The 22,117-nt window shown below is 46.2% G+C and overlaps 1 protein-coding gene across 4 annotated transcripts in view; it reads right to left on the reverse strand.

Moving 5' to 3' along the window:
* Nucleotides 1–22,117, reverse strand: part of dock4b (dedicator of cytokinesis 4b) — an 81,439-nt gene that overhangs the window by 53,332 nt on the left and 5,990 nt on the right. For all 4 annotated transcript variants that reach the window (XM_061667477.1, XM_061667476.1, XM_061667478.1 and 1 more), the window contains exons 2-6: nucleotides 5,551–5,634; nucleotides 3,056–3,096; nucleotides 2,804–2,956; nucleotides 2,267–2,415; nucleotides 1,665–1,749 (exon numbers count right to left, since the gene is read on the reverse strand). In XM_061667477.1, coding sequence (XP_061523461.1) covers nucleotides 1,665–1,749; nucleotides 2,267–2,415; nucleotides 2,804–2,956; nucleotides 3,056–3,096; nucleotides 5,551–5,634 — 512 coding nt within the window. The remainder of the gene's footprint in view (nucleotides 1–1,664; nucleotides 1,750–2,266; nucleotides 2,416–2,803; nucleotides 2,957–3,055; nucleotides 3,097–5,550; nucleotides 5,635–22,117) is intronic.

The following is a 22,117-nucleotide window of genomic DNA, read 5'->3' on the forward strand; positions in this document are numbered from 1 at the left end:
CATTTTCAATAAATCCTGGCAAAGTACATTGCATGTACACTGAGCTGCGCCGTTATAGCGATACTTAAAGTGCTAATCGTAAATAGAAACATGAAAACATGGCGAGCCCTGGTGAAAACCAATTGTCAAGTGAGAGCTGCGATTGTTTGTATGCTTTCTTTCAATCAATTAAAAGCTTTTCTTGAAACGACAAGGCTCAGCTTCTCAGTCGACGCCCAACGACTTATTATAACGCCAGATTTTATTGCGTTGTGTATTTTTAGTGTTAACGCAGGCAACATGCATGACGGACGAAAGATGGCATGCGTGTGCCTGCCGAACCATGTCACTATTAATTGAGTACAAGCTTGTGGAAGGTGGGAATGGTCAAGTTGAAACCTTCTAGAGTGATCTGCTTGAGGACCTGGAACTCACGAGTGAAGCTGGCACAGTCTCCTTAGTAGTGTGGGCGCATGGGACCATGGTCATCTGAGGTCACTGGGCACATTTGTTAGTCTGGAATATGTCATTTCCTCATCCGATTTGCCGTAATCTCCAAGGAGGAGCAGAAAGCACCGTAAACGATACTAAACGTTGACATTTTTCAGTCGGAAATATTGCCGACATTGCCAATATTCATGCCCCTTCCTTGCTTTTATGCTCTCTTCAGTAACCTAGGCTACACCTGATCCCCATCTCAATTGAATTCATCCACTCCACTGTGGCAAGGTCCACAGCAGAATTGCTCTCCAAAACAAGCTCTCTCACTGGAGATGCTGCGCCATGCCTGGGTGTGGACCACTGTGTCCCCATTTCTCCGCGGGTGAACGCCCCGTCTCCTTATCTTGTCCCGGCTTCGTCAAAAGCGCTCGTTTTGCGAATTCCAATTTCGCGGGAGGTCCGTTGTAGCTCGCATCCTGCTGTGCCTGCTTTTGTTTGCCCCGACGACGACGACAACAACAACAAAGAAACAGATGGATTAAGCGCTTCAATTACTCCTGCGAGAGGAAAGTCATCTACTCTGCGTGTGTGTGTGAGTGTGTGTAAGATACAATTTTCCCTACACTGTATTTGAGAGGTGGTTGTCATGGTAACAGTGCTCTCAAAAGATGTGAAAGCGAAGCAGGGGAGCACACAGAAGCAAGTGGAGGATAGGTTTCAAAATCAATAAAGCTCTGGCTTTTTGACGAAAAACACGCACTCATTTGACTTTTCAATTCAAGCGCCGTTCGAAGAGTTCTGGAATTTTCAAGGACGTGGCTTTGAGCTTGACCCGCAGCTGACAGGAAAGCCTCTAGTGACGACAGCATATGGCACCCACTCTCAAGAGAAAACATTAGCACAGGGGCGGCGGTGGCCATGGGCGTGAGCAGAGGAGTATCGCTTTGTATGGAGCTGGATGTTGTCAAGCTTCACATGTCCACTCTGTCGCTGTCAAACACCGACCGATAGCAAAAACCTTGGAACTCTGAAATGTATTTGTTAAACAGCACACAGCCAGCTCGCTAACGCAAAATGTCCACCCTGTCAGCACGCTTACATTTTTTGCACACTGTCTGCTTGCCGTTTATTTATAAACGGGAGCGGGAGCTTGACCGATACTACTTATTCCAGTGAATATGGCGTACAATGGAAAATCGAGGTGGAATGGGGAATTGTGAAAGGCTGACTCAGGAGGCACTCACCAGTCTGTAGAGTTCCGTCACACTGATTTCATCGGGGTCCACCATGCTGAACTCCTGTCTTGGGACTAGGTCCAAACCCAGTTGTCTGCAAAGAGACCAAGTCAAAAAAAAAAGTGGGCCGATTACTATACAGTAGGTGGTGAGTGTGAATGTGAATTGGCTGAATCACCCCAAATCACGATTGCTGTTCTTACGCCTTTTCCTGAAATTACTTTCTTCAAGCATCTGATTGGCTAAAATGGCATGACAATACAAGCCCCACTCTTGACAGCCTGCAAATAGGTTTGCCTGAATTCTACTGTTTTTTTCCTGTTTGCTGCTCTTCCATGTTCTCACCTGGAAGTGTTTCTTACCCTTTATCCACAAATGTCCCAGAAAGACCCAGAAGAGTTGTCGCGAAATATAGCGTGAAGGGTCCAAAGAGAGCGACAGAAGTTTTTTTTTAATCTATCATTTATTTATTATTACTGAGGGGCTGGGCCATTTAAGAAAAAAATAAAAAATAAAAAAATAGACAGCAGGAAGATGGGAGTGTGCACCCCAAGGAGGTTATGTGACAACAAAGGCAAAGAAAAGGCAGAGCTCCTGTCTTTTGAACTCACTCGTTACCCCAGTCCAATCGGGCCGTGATGTGCTGTTTGACGTCCCTCATGCGGTCGTGGGTGAGGTGGCCCACCAGCACCTGCCTCCTCAGGTCCAAGATTTCATTCATCACATGCCAAAGCCGGTGAAACAAATCCCCCTCGTTCTTCTGCGGGACGGGATTAGAGGCGAGAACGCTTGTTACACAAGAGAGATGTCAGATCGTGGGAAACAAGCCGGCATAAAATATGAATCTTTTCATGCGTGCGAGTGACTGAATCCCAATCTCCAACTTTGAAAGGATTTGTGCAAATTAGCCTCAGTGTCCTGCTGCGTTTCAGCCGCAAAAATGTATGCACTCTGATGTGTAAGTATTCATCAACTCACTTTAATCAGCGCCCCAGATAACTTAATGGGTCACAAACATAATCAATCCGCCTAATGAACGCGCCTAAAATCACTTTTGGTGATTGAAATAAACAGGGTCAAATGCAAGCTTCTTTGTGGGAATACTGAAGCAAAAGCTACGCATGTGTGCGTTTGAAAAGAATTGTTACCACGTAGAGCTGCTTCCACATGGCCCCCCAGTCTCGCAGCGTCGAAGTCATCTCGGTGATGACCGAGTCCTCGACGGGGATGACTGTCTCGAATTGCCCTTTATTCTTGACATGGGCGTTCTTCAGGTGGATGTAACCGGTTGGGAATATACCCTGTGGGCAAAAAACACAGGTTTACAAAGCTCAATTAGCAGCCATGTCAAGTGGCAGGTAAATGTCAGCCACAAAAATACCTGTCCAAAGATTACCTACCTTGACGTTTGGATTCTTCAAGATGAATCCTCGGTACCAGCCTGCAGAGACCAAGTGGGATTTGTTGTTTTCTCGTTCGGCAATAAACATAGCATTGCTACGAAAAAAACGTAGTACAACATGCTTCGCGTCATGTTACGTTTCCTACAACACACTCGGCACAGCGTGTGCAGCAACCCTAAGAATATTCAACTCATTTCTACAAATTACAGTGCGTTAGAGAGCGCTTTCTGTAAATTCAAGCCAATATACTTTTTACACTCCATTACACGGAAATGCGACATGTTTTTCAAACTGCAGTCGTCAAAACCTTGCGGACTATAACAAATGTGATATAATGATACATTTTGTGTAGCAATGGAGACGAGCTGCTGATGTTTTATTATTTATTCATTTATTTATTTGTTTTAAGTACATGCTCATAGCCGTCATAAGACTCCTGTTAAGAAAAGTTCACTGTAAATGTCAATACTGTGTATCAGGCAGAGGTGAGCAGAGCCGCCAAAGATTGTACTCAAGTCACAGTACTGTTACTTTAGAATAATATGACTTTTTTCACCGAATGTTTAATTTATTTCAAAAATGGTTTTTGGTAACCTAAAGAAAAATGCCTGCAACATAGTAACAATTTGCAATTTTGCTCCAGAGTTTAGCTAGAAACATGAAGTACAAGCACACGATTTGCTCTAGCGGGCCATGTGAAAGGATGACGTGGGCCAGATCCGACCCCGGGGCCTTGAGTTTGATACCTAGGCTTTATATGTAAAATAACAGTGAAGTGAGCCTGTCAATCGAGTGTTCGCAGTGCACCCCCACTCTCCAGACAATATTATTATGTTGCGGTTCGCCGATTGTGGATCCAGCGCATTGCAGATTTCTTTTTGTCCCCCCATATTCATATCGCGCAGACCATAATTAGCCAGATCTCAGGATTTCGAGGGTATGCTGGAATTTATGTGCAGTGAAGAAAAAAAAAAAAAAAAAAAAAAAAAAAAAGAAATAAATAAATAAATAATGAAAACATATTACAAGGACTAAAATGTAAATAGAGGACAGCACTATTTATTGTGCATTACTGTATGTTTAAGTTTAAAAGGTGTTTAACAGTATAGAAAGTGATGAGAAGAGTAAGGTAGTGCGAGAAAGATTAATACGTGTCTGGGGAGGTTCGTGTACTGGTGTAGCGCTATAAATAGTCAAAAGAACATGTGGTTGCTACTTCGCGGATTTCACCTACTCTATTGCTCTTTTCCCAACTGCCTTTCGCTCTAAACGTGCCTCGTATTCAACTGTCTCGTGACTTCACCACAAGGGATAGCGTCACATCTGCAAGCGACAGCTGACAATTCACAGCTCCATCGCCGCTGTACCCAAAAAAACGCAGCGAGAGAGCCAAAATCACACTGCTGACACGGTGCGCTTGTAGGCAGGGGACACACATCAGCGTCAACACTTCGTTTTACGATGTTTTGAAGTGGCGACGCCGTCGTCGACATGAGGCGGAGCCATTAAGCCCGTCTCTGTAAGTGTCGCGCTGCACGTCACTCAGCATCCTACGCCGTTGCTGCTGATCTTGCGCCTCCCTTCTGGGCGCAGACTCCCACTGGCTGGGCTATTGTCAACTTCCTACGGGTGTCCTAGTGCAATTCCACATCCCTCCGACTGGCTGGCTGTCTCGGTGTACCAACAGGGAGAGAGAATGTGGGTGTTTCAGTTGGCTTGGCAACCACAGGTGGCAAAAGTACTCACACTCTGTATTTAAGCAGAAGTACGGATCCTAAAGAAAAAAAAAAAAAGGACTGTCGTAAAAGTAGAAGTAATGATTCGACTTCTTTACTGTAGCAGATGTAAAAACGTACAGACTGACAGTACAGACGTACGTGCAGACATCACTGCCAGTCTTACAAACAAATACACCGTGCTTCAGTCGCATTTTCCCAGATCTGTACTTGACTTCATAATTTATATTTCTGGCACCTTTGACTTTTACGGCACTACATTTCAAGCATAAAACGTACGCATACGCAAATGCACGTATAATGCATCATATACTCTGCTACGTTTCTCTAACGATCTTCACAGCCAACACGCAGATTTTTAACGGCGCCACCAGCGAGTCCCTCAAGAAGTGCCCGGGTCACGCGCGTGCATGTTATCGCCGGCCGTGTGATCCTTCAAGTGCTCATTCATTTCATTTCATTTGAGGACATTTGGTGTATGGGGTATTCGCGAGGGGCCGTGCATCACTGCCCGAGTGGAACCCATTTATTTTCCTTCCTGAGTTACTTCTCACATCATACCCGCAGAGAGATACGACATACGGGGCAACAGGCACAGACGACGCTATATGACAATCACGCATAGAGGAAGTGAAAATGAGAAGATGTGCATGTGTGGGAATTGGTATCCATTCATCCAGATGAGAAAATAAAAATTAATCCAGGCTAAGACTCAATAGAGTCTTTATTTATTAAGAAGTCTGTTTTATTACCTACCTTCACATTTCTCCAGGATCTGCACCGTGTCGCCAATTTCCAGCGGGAGGCCGTGCTGGACGGTGCCTCGGAAACTGGCCAGCACTGAGAACAACAACAACAACAACAAAAACATGTCTTAAATATATGCATCCTTTATCATGCAGCATAATTGAAAACGACACTCGAGAGACTTTACGCTTAAGGAGCAGTGTTGTAGTCATTAATCTCCAGGGACTGCGGAAACAATAGCAGCTAATGGGATGTAAATGTGCACGAGTAGGTCATGATCATGCATTCATGAGGGTACATCATTTCTTGTAACGATAATGCGCAGGGCTATTTTCTTGGTATTAATTCACTGTTAAACCCAATGTAGTGGTTTTCAAACATGGTGGTACAAAAATCCAAAACTGTGTTACAGGACAAATGAGGTTGGATAAGCCTTTTAAGTTCGTGTCATAAGTCAACAAAATAATTAAAATACTTGCAATGGATGCATCATGATTTGGATATTTTGACCATTTTTGCTTTGCTTCCGTTGAAAGAGGCGGCAAGCTTTCGAGTTCAATGACAAATTTGGGACAATGGATTAATTTTCACAAACATCTGGTTTGAATTTCACAGTAGGGCAACACTCTAATAACGGGGAGTTAGCAATGTTGCACTTGCGGGCACACTAGTAACAGACTCTCAAATATCTTTTGAATAACTAGACTTTTTTTTTTCTTTTTTTGACAGCCACACTCTGTCTGTGTGCTCTTCACATTTGTATTTAACGTGTTGCCCTGATTTTTTTTTTTTCCTTCTGCTTCTCCAGCTTCCTTGTTAACCTCAAGCGCTCGTCACAAGGCACACATACACACAGTAAAATGCATTGACTCGCTAAGTATGCCCAATGTATGAATAAACCACATCGCAGTGAATTATTCAGTTTTGAGTTCCTTTTTTGAAAGTCTGCTGCATGTCAATCCACGAGCCATCTGCACCACGTCCTTAATCGTCTGCTCAGCATCAGGTGACGCACCGAGCCAGCTTTTTACAAAAAAAAAAAAAAAAAAAAAAAAGCAAAAAAAAAATAAGGAAAATCACATAAACAGGTCAAATATGCACGTTAAACCACTACAGAACGGTGATGATGCATGTTGATATGTCTTGAATCATTGAAAGGACGCTTCCATTCTTGACCAAAAATGCATCCACGTGGATAAAATCAGCACATGCCAAAAAGACTGTACGCTCGCTTGGGGACAAGTGAAGCAATCGAGGCTGTCAAAGGCGTCAACAGAAAATGGGGCAGAGATGCAAGAAGCTTAACTAAAACCGGATGGCTCACAAGCAAGGAGGGAGACGGTGGTCTGTCACGGACGCAGTGTGCCGCAGGGGGGTTGCGCGCAAGGTTAACGCGTCGACACTCATCTCCATCACGAGGCGTGACACTTTCACTTTGGCCGCTCACGTCAAGGCTGTGATCAGGGCTATAGCGAACTTGGGGATTTGAAGAAAAGGACAGTCTATCGAGACACCGCCGGTTTATGCGCCGTTAGCACACATCTAGGTCCCAGCTCATTAAATATGCACGGTAGGTGTCAATGTATGCACTAACACCTCAAGCGCCAGTAGAGTTTGGTAGTTTATATATAGAACGTGCCGAGTGGTAGCTTATGCACCTGTGGTTTGTTTTATTTTTGCAGCCTAAACAGACCTCATCATTCCAAAGATTAATGCACAATTACCTACTAGGTATCATAACAAATTTATATTGATAGTCTGATGCAGCTGCACACAACTCAATGTTAAGATTTACCATAAACGTGGCCGTATCACTTTGTAAAACTTTTATATTCTCATAGAAATGGAAACACTTTACAACATTTCTTTTAGCACATGCTGGTGCCAATGCTTACATGAATATAATCATAAATAATGAAAATAGTCGTTAACTCTCGGGCCATCCCAGACAAAAAACGCGCAGAATTTCAACTGACTATTTAAACTGTGATTGCATTTTGATCCCGTGAATGCGCTCACAACTCCGCGCAGGGCTGTGGCGATGGCGACGAGGCCTCCTCTCTCAGACGGGCCTAACAGGTGTTCTCCGCTTCCGCTCGGCGCGCAAGGCTGGTCGAACCGCATTAAGTTTGGCTCGTTCGCAGCGGGCGTTGACGCTCCTTAGGAGAACAAACACAGCAGCAACTCAACGACAGCAGCGCGCCTTCGTCACCTTCAAAGCACATTTGGCAGCTATGAGAACCCGATAAAACCTCAATATTGTACTGCTGCGCGACTAAATTTTACACAGGGATTATTTTTTTATTAATGGTGATATTCCACTCCAAAAGCCGATTTAGGGCCATTGTAACCTTATTAGCTTGACTCTTTCTTCTCCCTGACGGATCTGACAATGAATCACGTGTGTAATCCACTCCCACGTGTTCATTATACAGCATTTATATCATTAATATGCTAATTTGTTAGCGCGGCAACTGGTGGCACTCGGCTCCACAGCATTGCTGCCAAACACACACTTCATGAATATTCAACTAGTATCTGGGAATATACAGTACGTGTGAGCATTACGAAACATGCTAATAATCACTTGCGTTGACGCTTTTAAAATTACCATGAAATGCCCCAACAAAAAAACAAAAACAAAAAAAATGGAAAAAAAAAAGGGGAAGCAGCGCTTCTTTCCCACCATTTTACAGGATTTGGTTTTCTATAGCAAACAAACGGAACTGAAATAAAACTAATTAAAAAAAAATAATAATAATATATATATATATATATAGCTTCACTTCCTCATGTGCTGCCTGCTGTGTTCTATGCATGTTCACTGGCCACATTCTCGCTCCGACCTGACACGTAAACCAGGCAAACCACCAGAAGGGTACTTTTAGTCCAGCGATGTGACATGAAAACATTCCGACGAAAACCAAGACTAGCTGAGCTATGCTTTGTCTTCGCCAACACTGCGAACACTGTTTCCCAAATCAAAGGGCCCTGGCACATTTATCTCGCACTCTGTGGCGGAGTGGGAAAAAAATGGCCTTAAATACATCCCACAAGTGTAATCGCCTCATGGATTTGAGGCAGTAAATCAGGGACTGCGGTTAGTGGCACAAGGACTTCGACTTCAGAATCCAAACTGTGTGACACACTCTTGAAGACAAAAGTAACACTTTTTTTTTCTTTTTTTTTTTTAAGATTGGGATGGGTGTAGGCACATTGCAAAGGACATTTTTGATGTTAATTGAGAGGGAAGTGGTGACAGAAAAGAACGAGATAGCGATATCTCAAGCAGTCACTGTATCACTTGGGAGAAAAGCAAAACATTTATTTTTTGTTCTTTTGTGTCCAGTTCTGCTAAAACTGCCAACCTTTCCGCAGATTCACTTCGAAAACATTACCATAGACGACACACCCTAAAAAGAAACCAATTTATCGATAAATTTCTAACCCTTCCACAATCTAATTAGCCATATGACATGCGTGCAGGTGACAGAAGGTCGGGAGCGAGCTTTGCTTGGCGGTAGGAGAAAAGCGGAGGGCGACGCTGGCGCGGCAAAGACCTTGAAGGCCGTTCAATTTGGCACACGCAAGATAAACCAATCCACCGGCGGGGGATGTGCGGTAGGCAGCACGTACAAAAGCGACACCGGCGGACGCAAGGAGTGGAACGAGGCTTTCATCTGGCCTTCTTCATTGCCAGCCGCTGGGATCTTTTCACCTCGCATCTGCGTGGTAAGATAGCGACATGGCTGCCGTCGCGCCAGGCACTCGAACAACAACTGTTAAATCCCACTGCGGGAGAACAACCTTTGCAGAGTGGTGCGAAGACTGTTATTACTTTTCGGGAGATTGCCGAAAATAGCATTCCAGCAACTGCTACACTTATTTTCTTTTACTCGCCTCGGAGATTTGACGCTTTAGTTATTTTACTGATGGAGGACTCAGGCGCCATCCCCCTTTACATAAAATGGTTAAACCTCATAAGTGAGATGATTTAAAAATATAGGTGCACTGGTGGGGTAGTGTTCCATGCAGCTGGAAAGGGTTTGCTTGCCAGGCAGTGCCCCAATAGACAGCCACTACAAGTGTAGGATTGTAAATTTCAAGCGGCATACCATTTCGGTGTAAAAACAAACCATGTGAGTGACTCACTGTGGTGACCCTACAGTAGATGGGGCAAGCCGAACATTGCAATATACAGAAATATGTAGGTCGTCGCACTGGATCACTTTCATAGAAATGAACACATTCACTGCCATTGACGGCTTTAGAAGTCAAATATCAATGTTAACTGGGCAGGCTGGAAGTGAATTTAATCTGATCATGTATTTGTGCTAAAAGCCTGCACTAGATCGTTGAAGTTTTTCAGATTCTTAATCCGCTTGGTGGAGGATTAATCTCACCTCAATAAATGTGTCATTTACCCCCGTTGCGTGACATCATTATCAAGTTGTTCTCACATTTCTGTGGAGAAAAACATCCAAAAGGAAGTGTGATCCAATAATTGAGTCTGGATTAATGCTAAATCAATCAAAAGGCACATCATGAGCATCTGTTGCCTCCCACTCGTACGCTTCCAGATGCTCCAACTGGGGAGCAGCAGCTTTCCAGTTATCGGCCGAGGTCACGCTGACACCGGTGCCTACTGCCTACAGAGAGTGATGGAGGCAGAGAGGCTAAAATATACAGAAGGGAGAAAGGAGATAAGATGGAAGAATGGGGAGGCTTTCAGAAAGGAAAAAAACGTACGCAGACAACTAAACATCTGCCTCGCTCTCCCACCCGACTGTTAAAAGTAGGCGTGTTGATCCAAACCCGCCGCATTCTGACTCACAGAAGCCTCACCACTTCCTTTTGCAGGTAGGTGGCACCGACCCCCATCTGCACTTCAGGCTCTCTTGAATCAAATTAAAACAAATTATGCCGCATGCAAATATAAACACTCACACAAGCTAAATCGTGAACGGAAGCCACCTTAGAGTGCGTGACCTTCCTTTGTCAGCGCACGCACGCACACGATCCGGGGGAGTTGGGTGGGGGAGGGTGCAATCTGACAGGCTGCATGTTTGCATATTTCGCCGTCGGCAGGACCGTCGAACGGGTTTCCTTACGTCCCGTCTCGCCGAGTCGACATCGCTCTGCCCGTCGCCAGTGGGGGCAAACAGAGCCACTCATGTTTCCAGGGCTTCAGCCCACAGCAACACAAGTCAGAATGATGAAAGTGGTGATGAGAAAATGATGAAACAAATTCAACAAACATTACAGCACAATAATAATAAAAAAAAATTTAAAAATGTAAAAACTAAGGTCAAGCACTTGAAATGTAATCAGGCAGCCTACAATTGTTTATAATGAGACACAACGAAAAACAATGCAATAAAACGGTGGAATAATGGTTGTCATTTAGACATATACTGTGCATTAATGGGCTGGTAACATGCCATTATATCAGATCTTTGTGGACAGCTGGTGCTTATCACCTCATTATAAATCCATCCCTGCCCCATTCCGGTGCAAAGTATGTCGTCGTGTGCAGCATCTTAACATGGACCGTCCAAGCTGAGCTATTAGCGCCCATATGTAGGTGATTCCCAAGTTCGAAGTTGCATGTTTTGTTACACGAGGATGCAGGTTGTGTTGAGCTCACCGGCTGATTTTTACAGCGACGTGCCGTTCTATCATCGCCGCCGCACTCTCAATTGTGGGTTGGCAGGTAAAACAAAACAACAACAAAAAAGCCCACAAAATGAGCTAGACCACAAGCACATCCTGGAGCTTATGTGTTTGATGATGTGCGTCTCCATGCGTCTCTGGTAGTTCTAAGGTTGGGAAACATGGACCAATAAACTCGCATCCTTTTGCTTTAAGTCAAGGACAAATGCTGTGAAGCCTCCTACAAGTTCTAGAAGAGTGCAACGACCAAGACAGACAGAAGTGGCTGGGAATTGAAATGAGAGGAAGACAGCCATTGCCAAATTTGTTTATTACATGTCTCCACGTCTCGTCAAATTTGGCACATCCACCACCAACCACCAAGAATCTGATTTAGCCTAGTTTGCCGCAAACAAGCTCAAACACACAAAGGGGAGGATGAAAGAAGCATCATAAACAGTTGAGAGAGAGAGAGAGAGCGCCGGCCGATGAGAATCCCAAATTCTGTGTAGTCGTTATCCCGTACATTTGCTTCACATCCCGGCCCAGTAGCCTTCAATCAGCGCTCTTCCCGAAGAGATTAAACAAGGCGCTCAGTGAGTATAATTGAGTGTGTGTGTTTTAGAGACAGTGAATGAAAGGACTGCAGTGTTGGCGCTCCGCATTGAGCTGGAGGGGCCACTGGGTGCAGGTTCCGATGTTAAATGCGTACTCGGATTCGCCATGGGAGGCCGAGACGCGGGAGGATGCGCCGATTGAAACGACCAAATGCAAAGCGATAAGCGCACGCTCGCTTTGACAGACGGTGGTAGCCTCAGAGCACAGCCAGAACCGTTGAAGACGCTTCACCTACACACACACAGACACACAAACAGGGGCTCCACTCAAGGACACGCAGATGGCAGGTGCTTCACAAATACAAGCCAGTGGAGCGTACTTCATTATCAGCGAGGCCCATCGGCCAGTGAGCTCACAGGGACGTGCTAGAAACTTGCAGTATCACTTTGAAGGGAGAAAGTTAGCAGGGCGCTCAATGCCAAACATGAAACCGAGAACAAATAACTGCTAACAAAGTCACAATTCTCAATTTATCTGTACCCTTGAAAACAAGAGCTCCCTTGAGAGCCTCTTAATGTGAGGATTAAGTGGAATTTGGCACAAAAAGTAAAACTTTTCTTTTGAGTTACCTGGGAAACTTTTTATTTTTAAGAAAAGAAAAATTCAATGCACAAACTCCAACTGCTTTGAAATTATCTCACCCCATTTTGAAATGAAAAAAATGAAAAATACTGACGGGTGGTGGAAATAGCAGCAAGGCCCTGGAGTGGACTGCAGTGGGTGTTTGTGGCGACCACCTTCAAGAGGTCAAACCCCTTAAATGGTTAGTCAACCTGGATCATCAAATATTAATTGGCTCCACTTTACACAGGATTTAGTGCTTTTCCGTTTTATGTCTTATGTATCTGTAAGGTCACATTTTAATGTCAAGAAGTAATTAAGGAAGTACGGCAGCCTGTCATAATCTGGAAAAAAAACTCCCCAAATAGTTTATTACCTAGAAGACCTGACCTGCCCGAGGTATTCAGCAAGTGTACTGAGAAGCACTGAGTGTTTCGCCGGGCAACAATAAAGCAATAGCCGGAGTTGTCAAATATTTCCACTGCAGTGCCTCTCATTTGGGAACACTGTGACTCCTTCCGAGCTCACGGGGGCTATTTCTTGTCAAGACAACAATGGAGAGATGACAAAGCAGTGCCAGAGGAGACGGCTGACCGCAGCAAGACCGATCTGTCAGCCAGAACCAAGCCTCAGAATAAAAATAAAACGTTTTCATGTGATATGCATTCGCCTTTTCATGAGCCACAACATATGGAAAATGAATGAGTGAGTGTGCGACTCTGTCTATGTTGGCACTGATTCTCATTCTTTCCTATAAAAAGGAGCCTCACGGGTTGGATTCTGTGGTTTGTTGTCAACCCACATCTGCAAGAAATGGAGATCAATAGACTTAACACTGAGAGTGCACTACAATACAATGATTTCCAATCACCAGTTGCAGTGTCTAATGCAGTGGCAATGTGCACCCTTACCGCTCAGTTCTTTAGTTACCTTGCTTGCTGTTTGCTGTCAGGAAATGGTAGACCTAAAAAGGAAAGCAAACTTTCAAGCATGTTCAGCTCAACCGCTGAAGCCGCTGACTGATTACTGAACAGCAAACCTACAGAGTGAACCACTGTTCGTATGTTTGAATGTATGGCCTTCATGTGTGCACGTAGTCTCGCATTCCAACAGGATAAAGGGGGTTCAGCTGTCGTCTGGGCTATTTTGCTGTACCCGGCATGCCACTGGTGGATGGTGGAGGATTGTTCCACGGGGGGCGAGGAACTTCTGGCATGGCGGGATGGATGATTATCAGAGACAATGAGGTATTGGAAAGCTTCTTCCAAGAATCCCACTGGATTGTGGAACATGGCGCAAATCAAACAACCCAGAGCGACTGAGAGGTGCCACTCAAGCCCTCTCACGACGTAAGAATAATTAACCATTACTCAACTGTCACATGGCAACATCCCCCGTGTCTCCTTTGAATTTTTCTCCGACTCGAGGAGCCGCTCCACACTTAATCTTGCCCATTAATGAGTCCACATATGCGGGAACAAAAGAGGCTGCTCTCCAATTTGCTTCATAATGGCTCTCTTCCTGTCGGGCACCACGAATGCTAGAGAATCCCAATTCCCCGGCACGTCCGGCAGATTAAATTGGAGGAAGTAGCTCACAGCTCCGCGCCGGCTAAACTAGGCTAATGCAGCATCAGAAGCAAGACAGAGCAGCGGGCTGGGTGGTTGTTAAGCTGATACCTCCGCTCAGCTAATTTTCTCTTGCTAAGGTCCAACACAGACAAAATCAATATGGTTGAGTAAGACAGTTGTAGGGGTGAGGAAAAAAAAACCACTGTCCCAGTTTCTCGATTTGGGTCAGTGGCAGTTGTGTGCTCGCACCAAGGCTGTCGGTAATTAAATAAAACTATTTCAAAAAAAAGTCTTCAGGAGGGAGATGTAGATGCGGGGGAGGGACGGGCAAGGCTGGAGTGATTAATTTCCTCTTTGTTTTTCTCCTCCCACCGTTGTACAAAGCAGAAAAGGTAACCTCATTTGTGTGCCCATTCAACGCCTGGTGCTAGCTGGAGGAAAGAAAGTATAAAACACTCTAATGAGCTGTGGAAAAACATAAACATTGGGATGCTGCTTGGCCGTCCGGCTCAAAGGAATTTGTGGGACGTCCGTGGACAGTCCATCACATGACTGTCTCCACAGACCTCCTTCCCTTTTTGTCTTTCTTTATTTGCATGGAATCATTTACAACCTTGTTCCATCCAGATGCTGTGATCCTATCTGGCTACGCAACAAAACTCGTGGATTGTTAGTAAACCAGCAGACTAACTTTTAATAAAATACGATCAGGAATTTTTTTGTATCAATCAATAACTAGTTGGGTAAAACCCTTTAACGCCCACTGAATCTTAATTCCACAGACTGGAAAGACAATAGTCTCATTTCAGTTTTATGGCAACTTGAATGACCCACACAGTCCTGATCTCGACCCCAAAAAATAAAAATCCCCACAGACAGTAGACAAGACACAGTCCAAAATCTTGTCGGAAGCATTCCCAGCAGAGTGGAAGCTGTTCTAGCCACGTGTTTTTCCATTCACCATTTCTTGCAACGGCAGGTATCCTAAGCAAAATAACTCAAATAGTGCAACATCCCATGAATAGCTGCATTAAGGTTGAGTTCAAGACATGAGCTCTGGTTCTCAAGCATTTTGACTATGATCTACAAGCAATGGCAGTAAGCCCTAAGGGATCACCACCCCCATTAGAAGGTTCACATATCCACTGATGATGTTTACAGAAAGCTAAGAGTCAGTGTAAGGGGTTCGCCGACTGCCCGTCTCAGCGTTGAAGGGAGGATTTGTCAGGCTCATCACTGGGGAAAAGGAACTGTGTGATTTAAACCCAGGTTAAGTTTCTTAAACGAGCAGCCCAGATAAAAGCTATACAAGGAGCAAAGACTGACACAGACTTGTCCACTCATGAGTACATTTAACAGATGTCTCACTTCATCAAATCTTCCGACAAAGAAAAAAAAAAAAAATAAAATCAATATAATCATCCACAAATCTGGCCCACTGGCTCCGAGTCCGTATTCCTAGGTGGCGGTGGTGATGGCGAGGTTACTGGTGCATTAGGGCAAAGAGGATTATGGCTGGCGTCCAGATGAGGGTCCCGGGGGAGTTTATGGGTGACACGTCATCACCGATGATGTCTGGAAACATTCCCCCTCCAAATCAATGGCCGCTTCCCGGCTATTTCAATCATGCCCATTACGTTCGATCTGGGGAGATGCGATGCTGTCGGCGCAATGTAACAGTAACCTTTCATGTTTTGCTTCAGGATACATGCATGCCATGCATAATCCGACAATGTGCAAGAAGTGCAGCATGATCCATTTGCGGGTCACTATTTATAGCTCCTCCACGCTCATTAGGTCAGCACGGCTCAGCAGAAGGCCCAAACTGGCCCAAGTGAGCAAAAAGGAACGGGAGCATCACCTCCAGCATATCAGCCTGAACTAACATATGTCCTGACCAACGTGCTATGAACAATAAGTGCGTTTAGCTTATTATTTCAAAGGGTGACGGGAAACAAATAGGTCTCGTTTCACACCATAGCTTTGAACCAGCGAGCTCTTAAGGTGTGAACAATGTCCACAAGGGAAGGTGTCCAGTTTCAAAGAGATAAAGTACAAATCACTGAATTTATGCTTTTTCTGCTCTTGAAGTGAGCATGAAAGCAAAGCTCAAAGACTGAAAGATGATACAGAGATTTGCCACCATCAAGGTCAGAGTGGACCCCCTGACAAGCCATTATGCACTAGATAAATAGGTAGCGGGCTACATGAGCTAAAAATATTTCCATTATTGATTCATTAACAGTAAAGATTACTCACGGTTAAGAAGTGCTATTTTTAAATTTCCAGTCCCCTCGGGAAAGAAACCCCCACAACAGGATCTCTCTCGCTTGATCAACAAAGCCATCTGTCGTCAAACAGAATCTGGCCATGAATCCCAGTGAAACGTGGACGTTTGCTAAGTGGCACATGCTGGATTATTTCCATGCTAGTGTCTGGATGTATATTATCTGGAGCCAGCTCTCGACACAAATTGCTTGTTAGCAAGAATAGCCATGGGGCCTCACAGAGAATGAGAACCATCCGACGCTGTGGATTCCCAAATTGAGCTGGTGTTGGGAATATAGCAAATAATTCAAATATTAAATTGTTGGCCATATTTTCTGCCAGATTGAAGTCCCCATGCGCCATGCACTGGCCAAACAAACCCTCCCACGGTAGTTTCCTTCCCCTGCCGCCCACACAAAGGGGATACGTTTCAGCTACTTTTAGAAGCAACACTTGACGCTTTAAGATCCTCACACTCCCTCCCCTGTCGGTGGAGAGTGATTGAAGTCGGAAATTAAAGACGCCAGGTGGACGCTTGGTGAGGTTTGGCTTGTTGTGAGCAGGGGCCACTTCAAGCCAGAGTGGCTGGATTTTTCAGTAAACACTAAGTGGAGAAACGGGGTACTGATACCATTGCCTGCAGTGAGATCGCCACTGGATTGATATACTATCTGGGAGTTTGCAAGTTTTTGGAATATCGCTTTTCATCTGATTCAGTTTATCTTTGAACTTCAGTTTATCTTTGAACTGAAATAAGGGAACTACGCTACTTTATTACACGGACCAATCATGACTTCAACTTTCAGAGAATTTGTGAGTCAACAAAGTTCACAAGCCTTTAAACACTATCTTTATCTGCCATGGTGTTTTATCATGACATGGATTTCAAACAAGTCAGTTTGAAAGAAAATTAGGGAATACAAACTGTGGTGTAGCTGTGAGGCTCCTTAATAAATAAATAAATACATTTTTAAAAATAAATACAAACTCCCGTTCAATCAAGCATCTGATGCGAGATGCTCGAAGACGCTTCTTCCCCCAGACAAACAAAACCAGCCGAGGGCTTATTAATGCAAATATTTAACCAACAAAAATCTCTCTTTATCTCTATGTAGTTTGAAGGCTTTGTTTTTCACTAGATAAACACTTTAAAAAGGGGGCAATCCCTGCAGACAGGTTGGGCTGAGCAAGCAAAGTGGGTCGCGGTAGGAGGTTTAGTCAACCTGATCAATTAAACACTCTCTGGGGCAATAGCACTTAACAAAACCCACTCAATTAATTTGGAAAATATGAATGAATTATTCAGCATAGGGTGACAAGTTGTTTCCAATCATATTTTGGAGATTTGACTTTAATCTCATTTCAGAGTCCTCTTTCCTTTAAACTCAATCGGAAAAAAATCAGTGCTGGCAAGATACGGAAAGCCCGACCGCCTTGTTCTTCTATCGAGTCAAGTCAAGTCGAGCACTTGTGTGTAACAAAAATCAATTGCAATTGGGCTGAACATTCCTCACATTGGGGGGGGGGGGGGGGAATGAGGCGTGACAAGGTCTTCTTGTGCAAAGGTTTGGGGAGGAAGTGAATGCAGCGAGCAGAGGAGAGGAAACGGGAGGTGAGGAAGGCAGGCAGAAAGCCAAGCAGAGATCGACCATCATCAACATAGGGGAGCAGGCAAAGGTCAGAAAAACTGCTGGTGTGCAAGCTGTGATAGAGACGAGGAGGCTGCCAAATCTCAGCCGTGATGGAAAGGTGATTTGGACCAATCGATATCGTCGTCACAGCTCTTGAACTTACAGTCAATGTACACAGTCGGTATGCGAGCCATTTAGTGGATGTGTGCAGGGGCAGGACGGAGAGCTCAACCAAGGATGCACTTAATCTGCAATCAGCCAATGTTAAAGCCCCTCGCTACATTTAAGAGGCCACCAGTGTAAAAAAAAATATGGATTTATTGGTACATTCCAACACCCTGTTGACCAATAAAAGCAACCACTATTTGGTTCAACCATTTTCTAGAACACGTGCGTATTAATTTGTTACATGGAAAAATACAAATTGCTTCTTGAAATGTCAGCTCTCGTTGTAGCTATGAGAATCCTACAATTAGCCCACCGACAATTTAACATGCATCCCAACGAGGATCCAAGAATATTCTTACAATACAACTGTAGCTTAACGTAGTTCAAAACAATACGTTTGGTGTCGCAGGACTATGATTCCAATAAAAACAAACCCACTGAAAGCATAAAAGGGGAAATATGCAAGTTGAAAAAATAGCTACGGTTCGACCATTGCTATGCTCATTCAGCAGCATCAGAAGAGGCGTGGGAGAGAAGAAGGAGGGGAAAAAAAGCATTTTCCAGCCTTTTCAAATCTCATTGCAGCGTATAACACACCTCCAAAGAAAGCATAACATGTTTTGTAAGATTTGACAGGAGGCAGAGCAAGTCGCACACCAAAGATCCTCTGCGGTTAGGGCTGCTCTCCTAAGCCTCCCGAGCATCTGTAGTGCTTTATCATCTCCAAGACGTGAGCTCCACCGAGGCTGCCTCCTGCACATGCACGCGGGCTACAAATAAACACATTATGCAGAAGCAAACAGACACGTTACACTGGAATATCTGGGACAGATGAGTATGGATTTGAAGGAATGCAGGGAGAGATAAAGAAGGATGAGGCTTGAGAATGGAAACACATTGGAGGGGTAAGTCAGGGGTGTCAGATGAGGGGGGAAAGAGGCAGAATGTGAGATTAGGGTCGTGCTTGGTGTAGCCTGCTAGCTTGGAACACACAAGACAGAGGCAGGAAAAGGGACGGGGAAACAAGAAGCAAAAAAAAAGGAACAGATTTGAGACTAGTGTCTTTTCATGCTCTACTACTGTATGTTGACGTGAAAGGATACAAGATCAAAGCACTCTTCTGGGAACATTTTGGATTTCTGTCCATACACCAAATTCATCCAACCATGGCTTGGCACCCCGTCTTTGCAGACATTCCCCTGTGTTTTCTCTTTTAAGTCAAAGTTCCGGAAGGTGGCGACAGAATAAAGGGTTGATTGACTGGTCAAGGTCAGCGGGTTTCTTCAGAGTTATCAGTTTAAAGACATTTCATGCCTTTCCTCAGTCTTTCTTACCCTGGAATTCATCCATCCATCCATTTTCTACCGCTTATCCGGGTCGGGTCGCGGGGGCAGTAGCTTTAGCAGGGACGCCCAGACTTCCCTCTCCCCAGCCACTTCATCCAGCTCTTCCGGGGGGATCCCGAGGCGTTCCCAGGCCAGCCGAAGGACGTAGTCTCTCCAGCGTGTCCTGGGTCGTCCCCGGGGTCTCCTCCCGGTGGGACGTGCCCGGAACACCTCACCGGGGAGGCGTCCGGGAGGCATCCGAATCAGATGCCCCAGCCACCTCATCTGGCTCCTCTCAATGCGGAGGAGCAGCGGCTCTACTCTGAGATCCTCCCGGATGACCGAGCTTCTCACCCTCTCTCTAAGGGAGAGCCCGGACGCCCTGCGGAGGAAACTCATTTCGGCCGCTTGTATCCGGGATCTCGTTCTTTCGGTCACGACCCACAGCTCGTGACCATAGGTGAGGGTAGGAACGAAGATCGACCGGTGGATCGAGAGCTTCGCTTTTCGGCTTAGCTCCTTCTTTACCACAACGGACCGATACAAAGTCTGCATCGCTGCAGACGCCGCACCGATCCGCCTGTCGATCTCCCGTTTCATTCTTCCCTCACTCGTGAACAAGCCCCCAAGATACTTGAACTCCTCCACTTGGGGCAGGATCTCATCCCCGACCCGGAGAGGACATGCCACCCTTTTCTGACTGAGGACCATGGTCTCAGATTTGGAGGTGCTGATTCTCATCCCAGCCGCTTCACACTGGGCTGCGAACTGCTCCAGTGAGAGTTGGAGCTCACGGCTTGATGAAGCCAACAGAACCACATCATCAGCAAAAAGCAGAGATGCAATACTGAGGCCACCAAACCGGACCCCCTCTACGCCTTGGCTGCGCCTAGAAATTCTGTCCATAAAAGTTCTGAACAGAATCGGCGACAAAGGGCAGCCTTGGCGGAGTCCAACCCTCACCGGGAACGAGTCCGACTTACTGCCGGATATGCGGACCAAACTCTGACTCCGGTCGTACAGGGACCGAACAGCCCGTATCAGGGGGTTCAGTACCCCATACTACCGAAGCACCCTCCACAGGACTCCCCGAGGGACACGGTCGAACGCTTTCTCCAAGTCCACAAAACACATGTAGACTGGTTGGGCGAACTCCCATGCACCCTCGAGGACCCTGCCGAGGGCGTAGAGCTGGTCCACTGTTCCACGGCCAGGACGAAATCTGAGATTCGACTTCCCGACGGACCCTCCTCTCCAGCACCCCTGAATAGACCTTACCAGGGAGGCTGAGCAGTGTGATCCCCCTGTAGTTGGAACACACCCTCCGGTCCCCCTTCTTAAAAAGGGGGACCACCACCCCAGTCTGCCAATCCAGAGGCACTGTCCCCGATGTCCACGCGATGTTGCAGAGGCGTGTCAACCAGGACAGCCCCACAACATCCAGAGCCTTTAGGAACTCCGGGCGAATCTCATCCACCCCCGGGGCCCTGCCACCGAGGAGCTTTTTAACTACCTCGGTGACCTCAAACCCAGAGATAGGAGAGCCCGCCTCAGAGAACCCACACTCTGCTTCCTCATGGGAAGGCGTGTCGGTGGAATTGAGGAGGTCTTCGAAGTATTCTCCCCACCGACTCACAACGTCCCGAGTCGAGGTCAGCAGCGCCCCATCCCCACTATACACAGTGTTGGTGGTGCACTGCTTTCCTCTCTTGAGACGTCGGATGGTGGACCAGAATTTCCTCGAAGCCGTCCGGAAGTCTTTCTCCATGGCCTCACCGAACTCCTCCCATACCCGAGTTTTTGCTTCAGCGACCACCAGAGCTGCATTCCGCTTGGCCAGCCGGTACCCATCAGCTGCCTCAGGAGTCCCACAGGCCAAAAAGGCCCAATAGGACTCCTTCTTCAGCCTGACAGCATCCCTCACCGTTGGTGTCCACCAACGGGTTCGGGGATTGCCGCCACGACACGGAGGTGGGAGTTGAAACTCCTTCTGACAGGGGATTCTGCCAGACGTTCTCAGCAGACCCTCACAATACGTTTGGACCTGCCACGTTGGACCGGCATCTTCCCCCACCATTGGAGCCAACTCACCACCAGGTGGTGATCATTTGACAGCTCCGCCCCTCTCTTCACCCGAGTGTCCTAGACATGTGGCCGCAAGTCCGATGACACGACCACAAAGTCGATCATCGAACTTCGACCTAGGGTGTCCTGGTGCCAAGTGCACGTGTGGACACCCTTATGCTTGAACATGGTGTTCGTTATGGACAATCCATGACGAGCACAGAAGTCCAATAACAGAACACCGCTCGGGTTCTGATCGGGGGGGCCGTTCCTCCCAATCACGCCCTTCCAGGTCTCACTGTCATTGCCCACGTGAGCATTGAAGTCCCCCAACAGAACAATGGAGTCCCCAGCGGGAGCGCTCTCCAGCACCCCCTCCAAGGACTCCAAAAAGGGTGGGTACTCTGAACTGCTGTTTGGCGCATAGGCACAAACAACAGTCAGGACCCATCCCCCCACCCGAAGGCGGAGGGAGGCTACCCTCTCGTCCACCGGGGTGAACCCCAACGTACAGGTGCCGAGCCGGGGGGCAATAAGTATACCCACGCCTGCTCGGCGCCTCTCACCGTGGGCAACTCCAGAGTGGAAAAGAGTCCAACCCCTCTCGAGAGGACTGGTACCAGAGCCCAAGCTGTGTGTGGAGGCGAGTCCGACTATATCTAGTCGGAACTTCTCGACCTCACACACCAGCTCTGGCTCCTTCCCTGCCAGAGAGGTG

This window comes from Phycodurus eques, chromosome 22 (genome assembly GCF_024500275.1).
Source record: "Phycodurus eques isolate BA_2022a chromosome 22, UOR_Pequ_1.1, whole genome shotgun sequence".
Classification (NCBI taxonomy): Eukaryota; Metazoa; Chordata; class Actinopteri; order Syngnathiformes; family Syngnathidae; genus Phycodurus; species Phycodurus eques.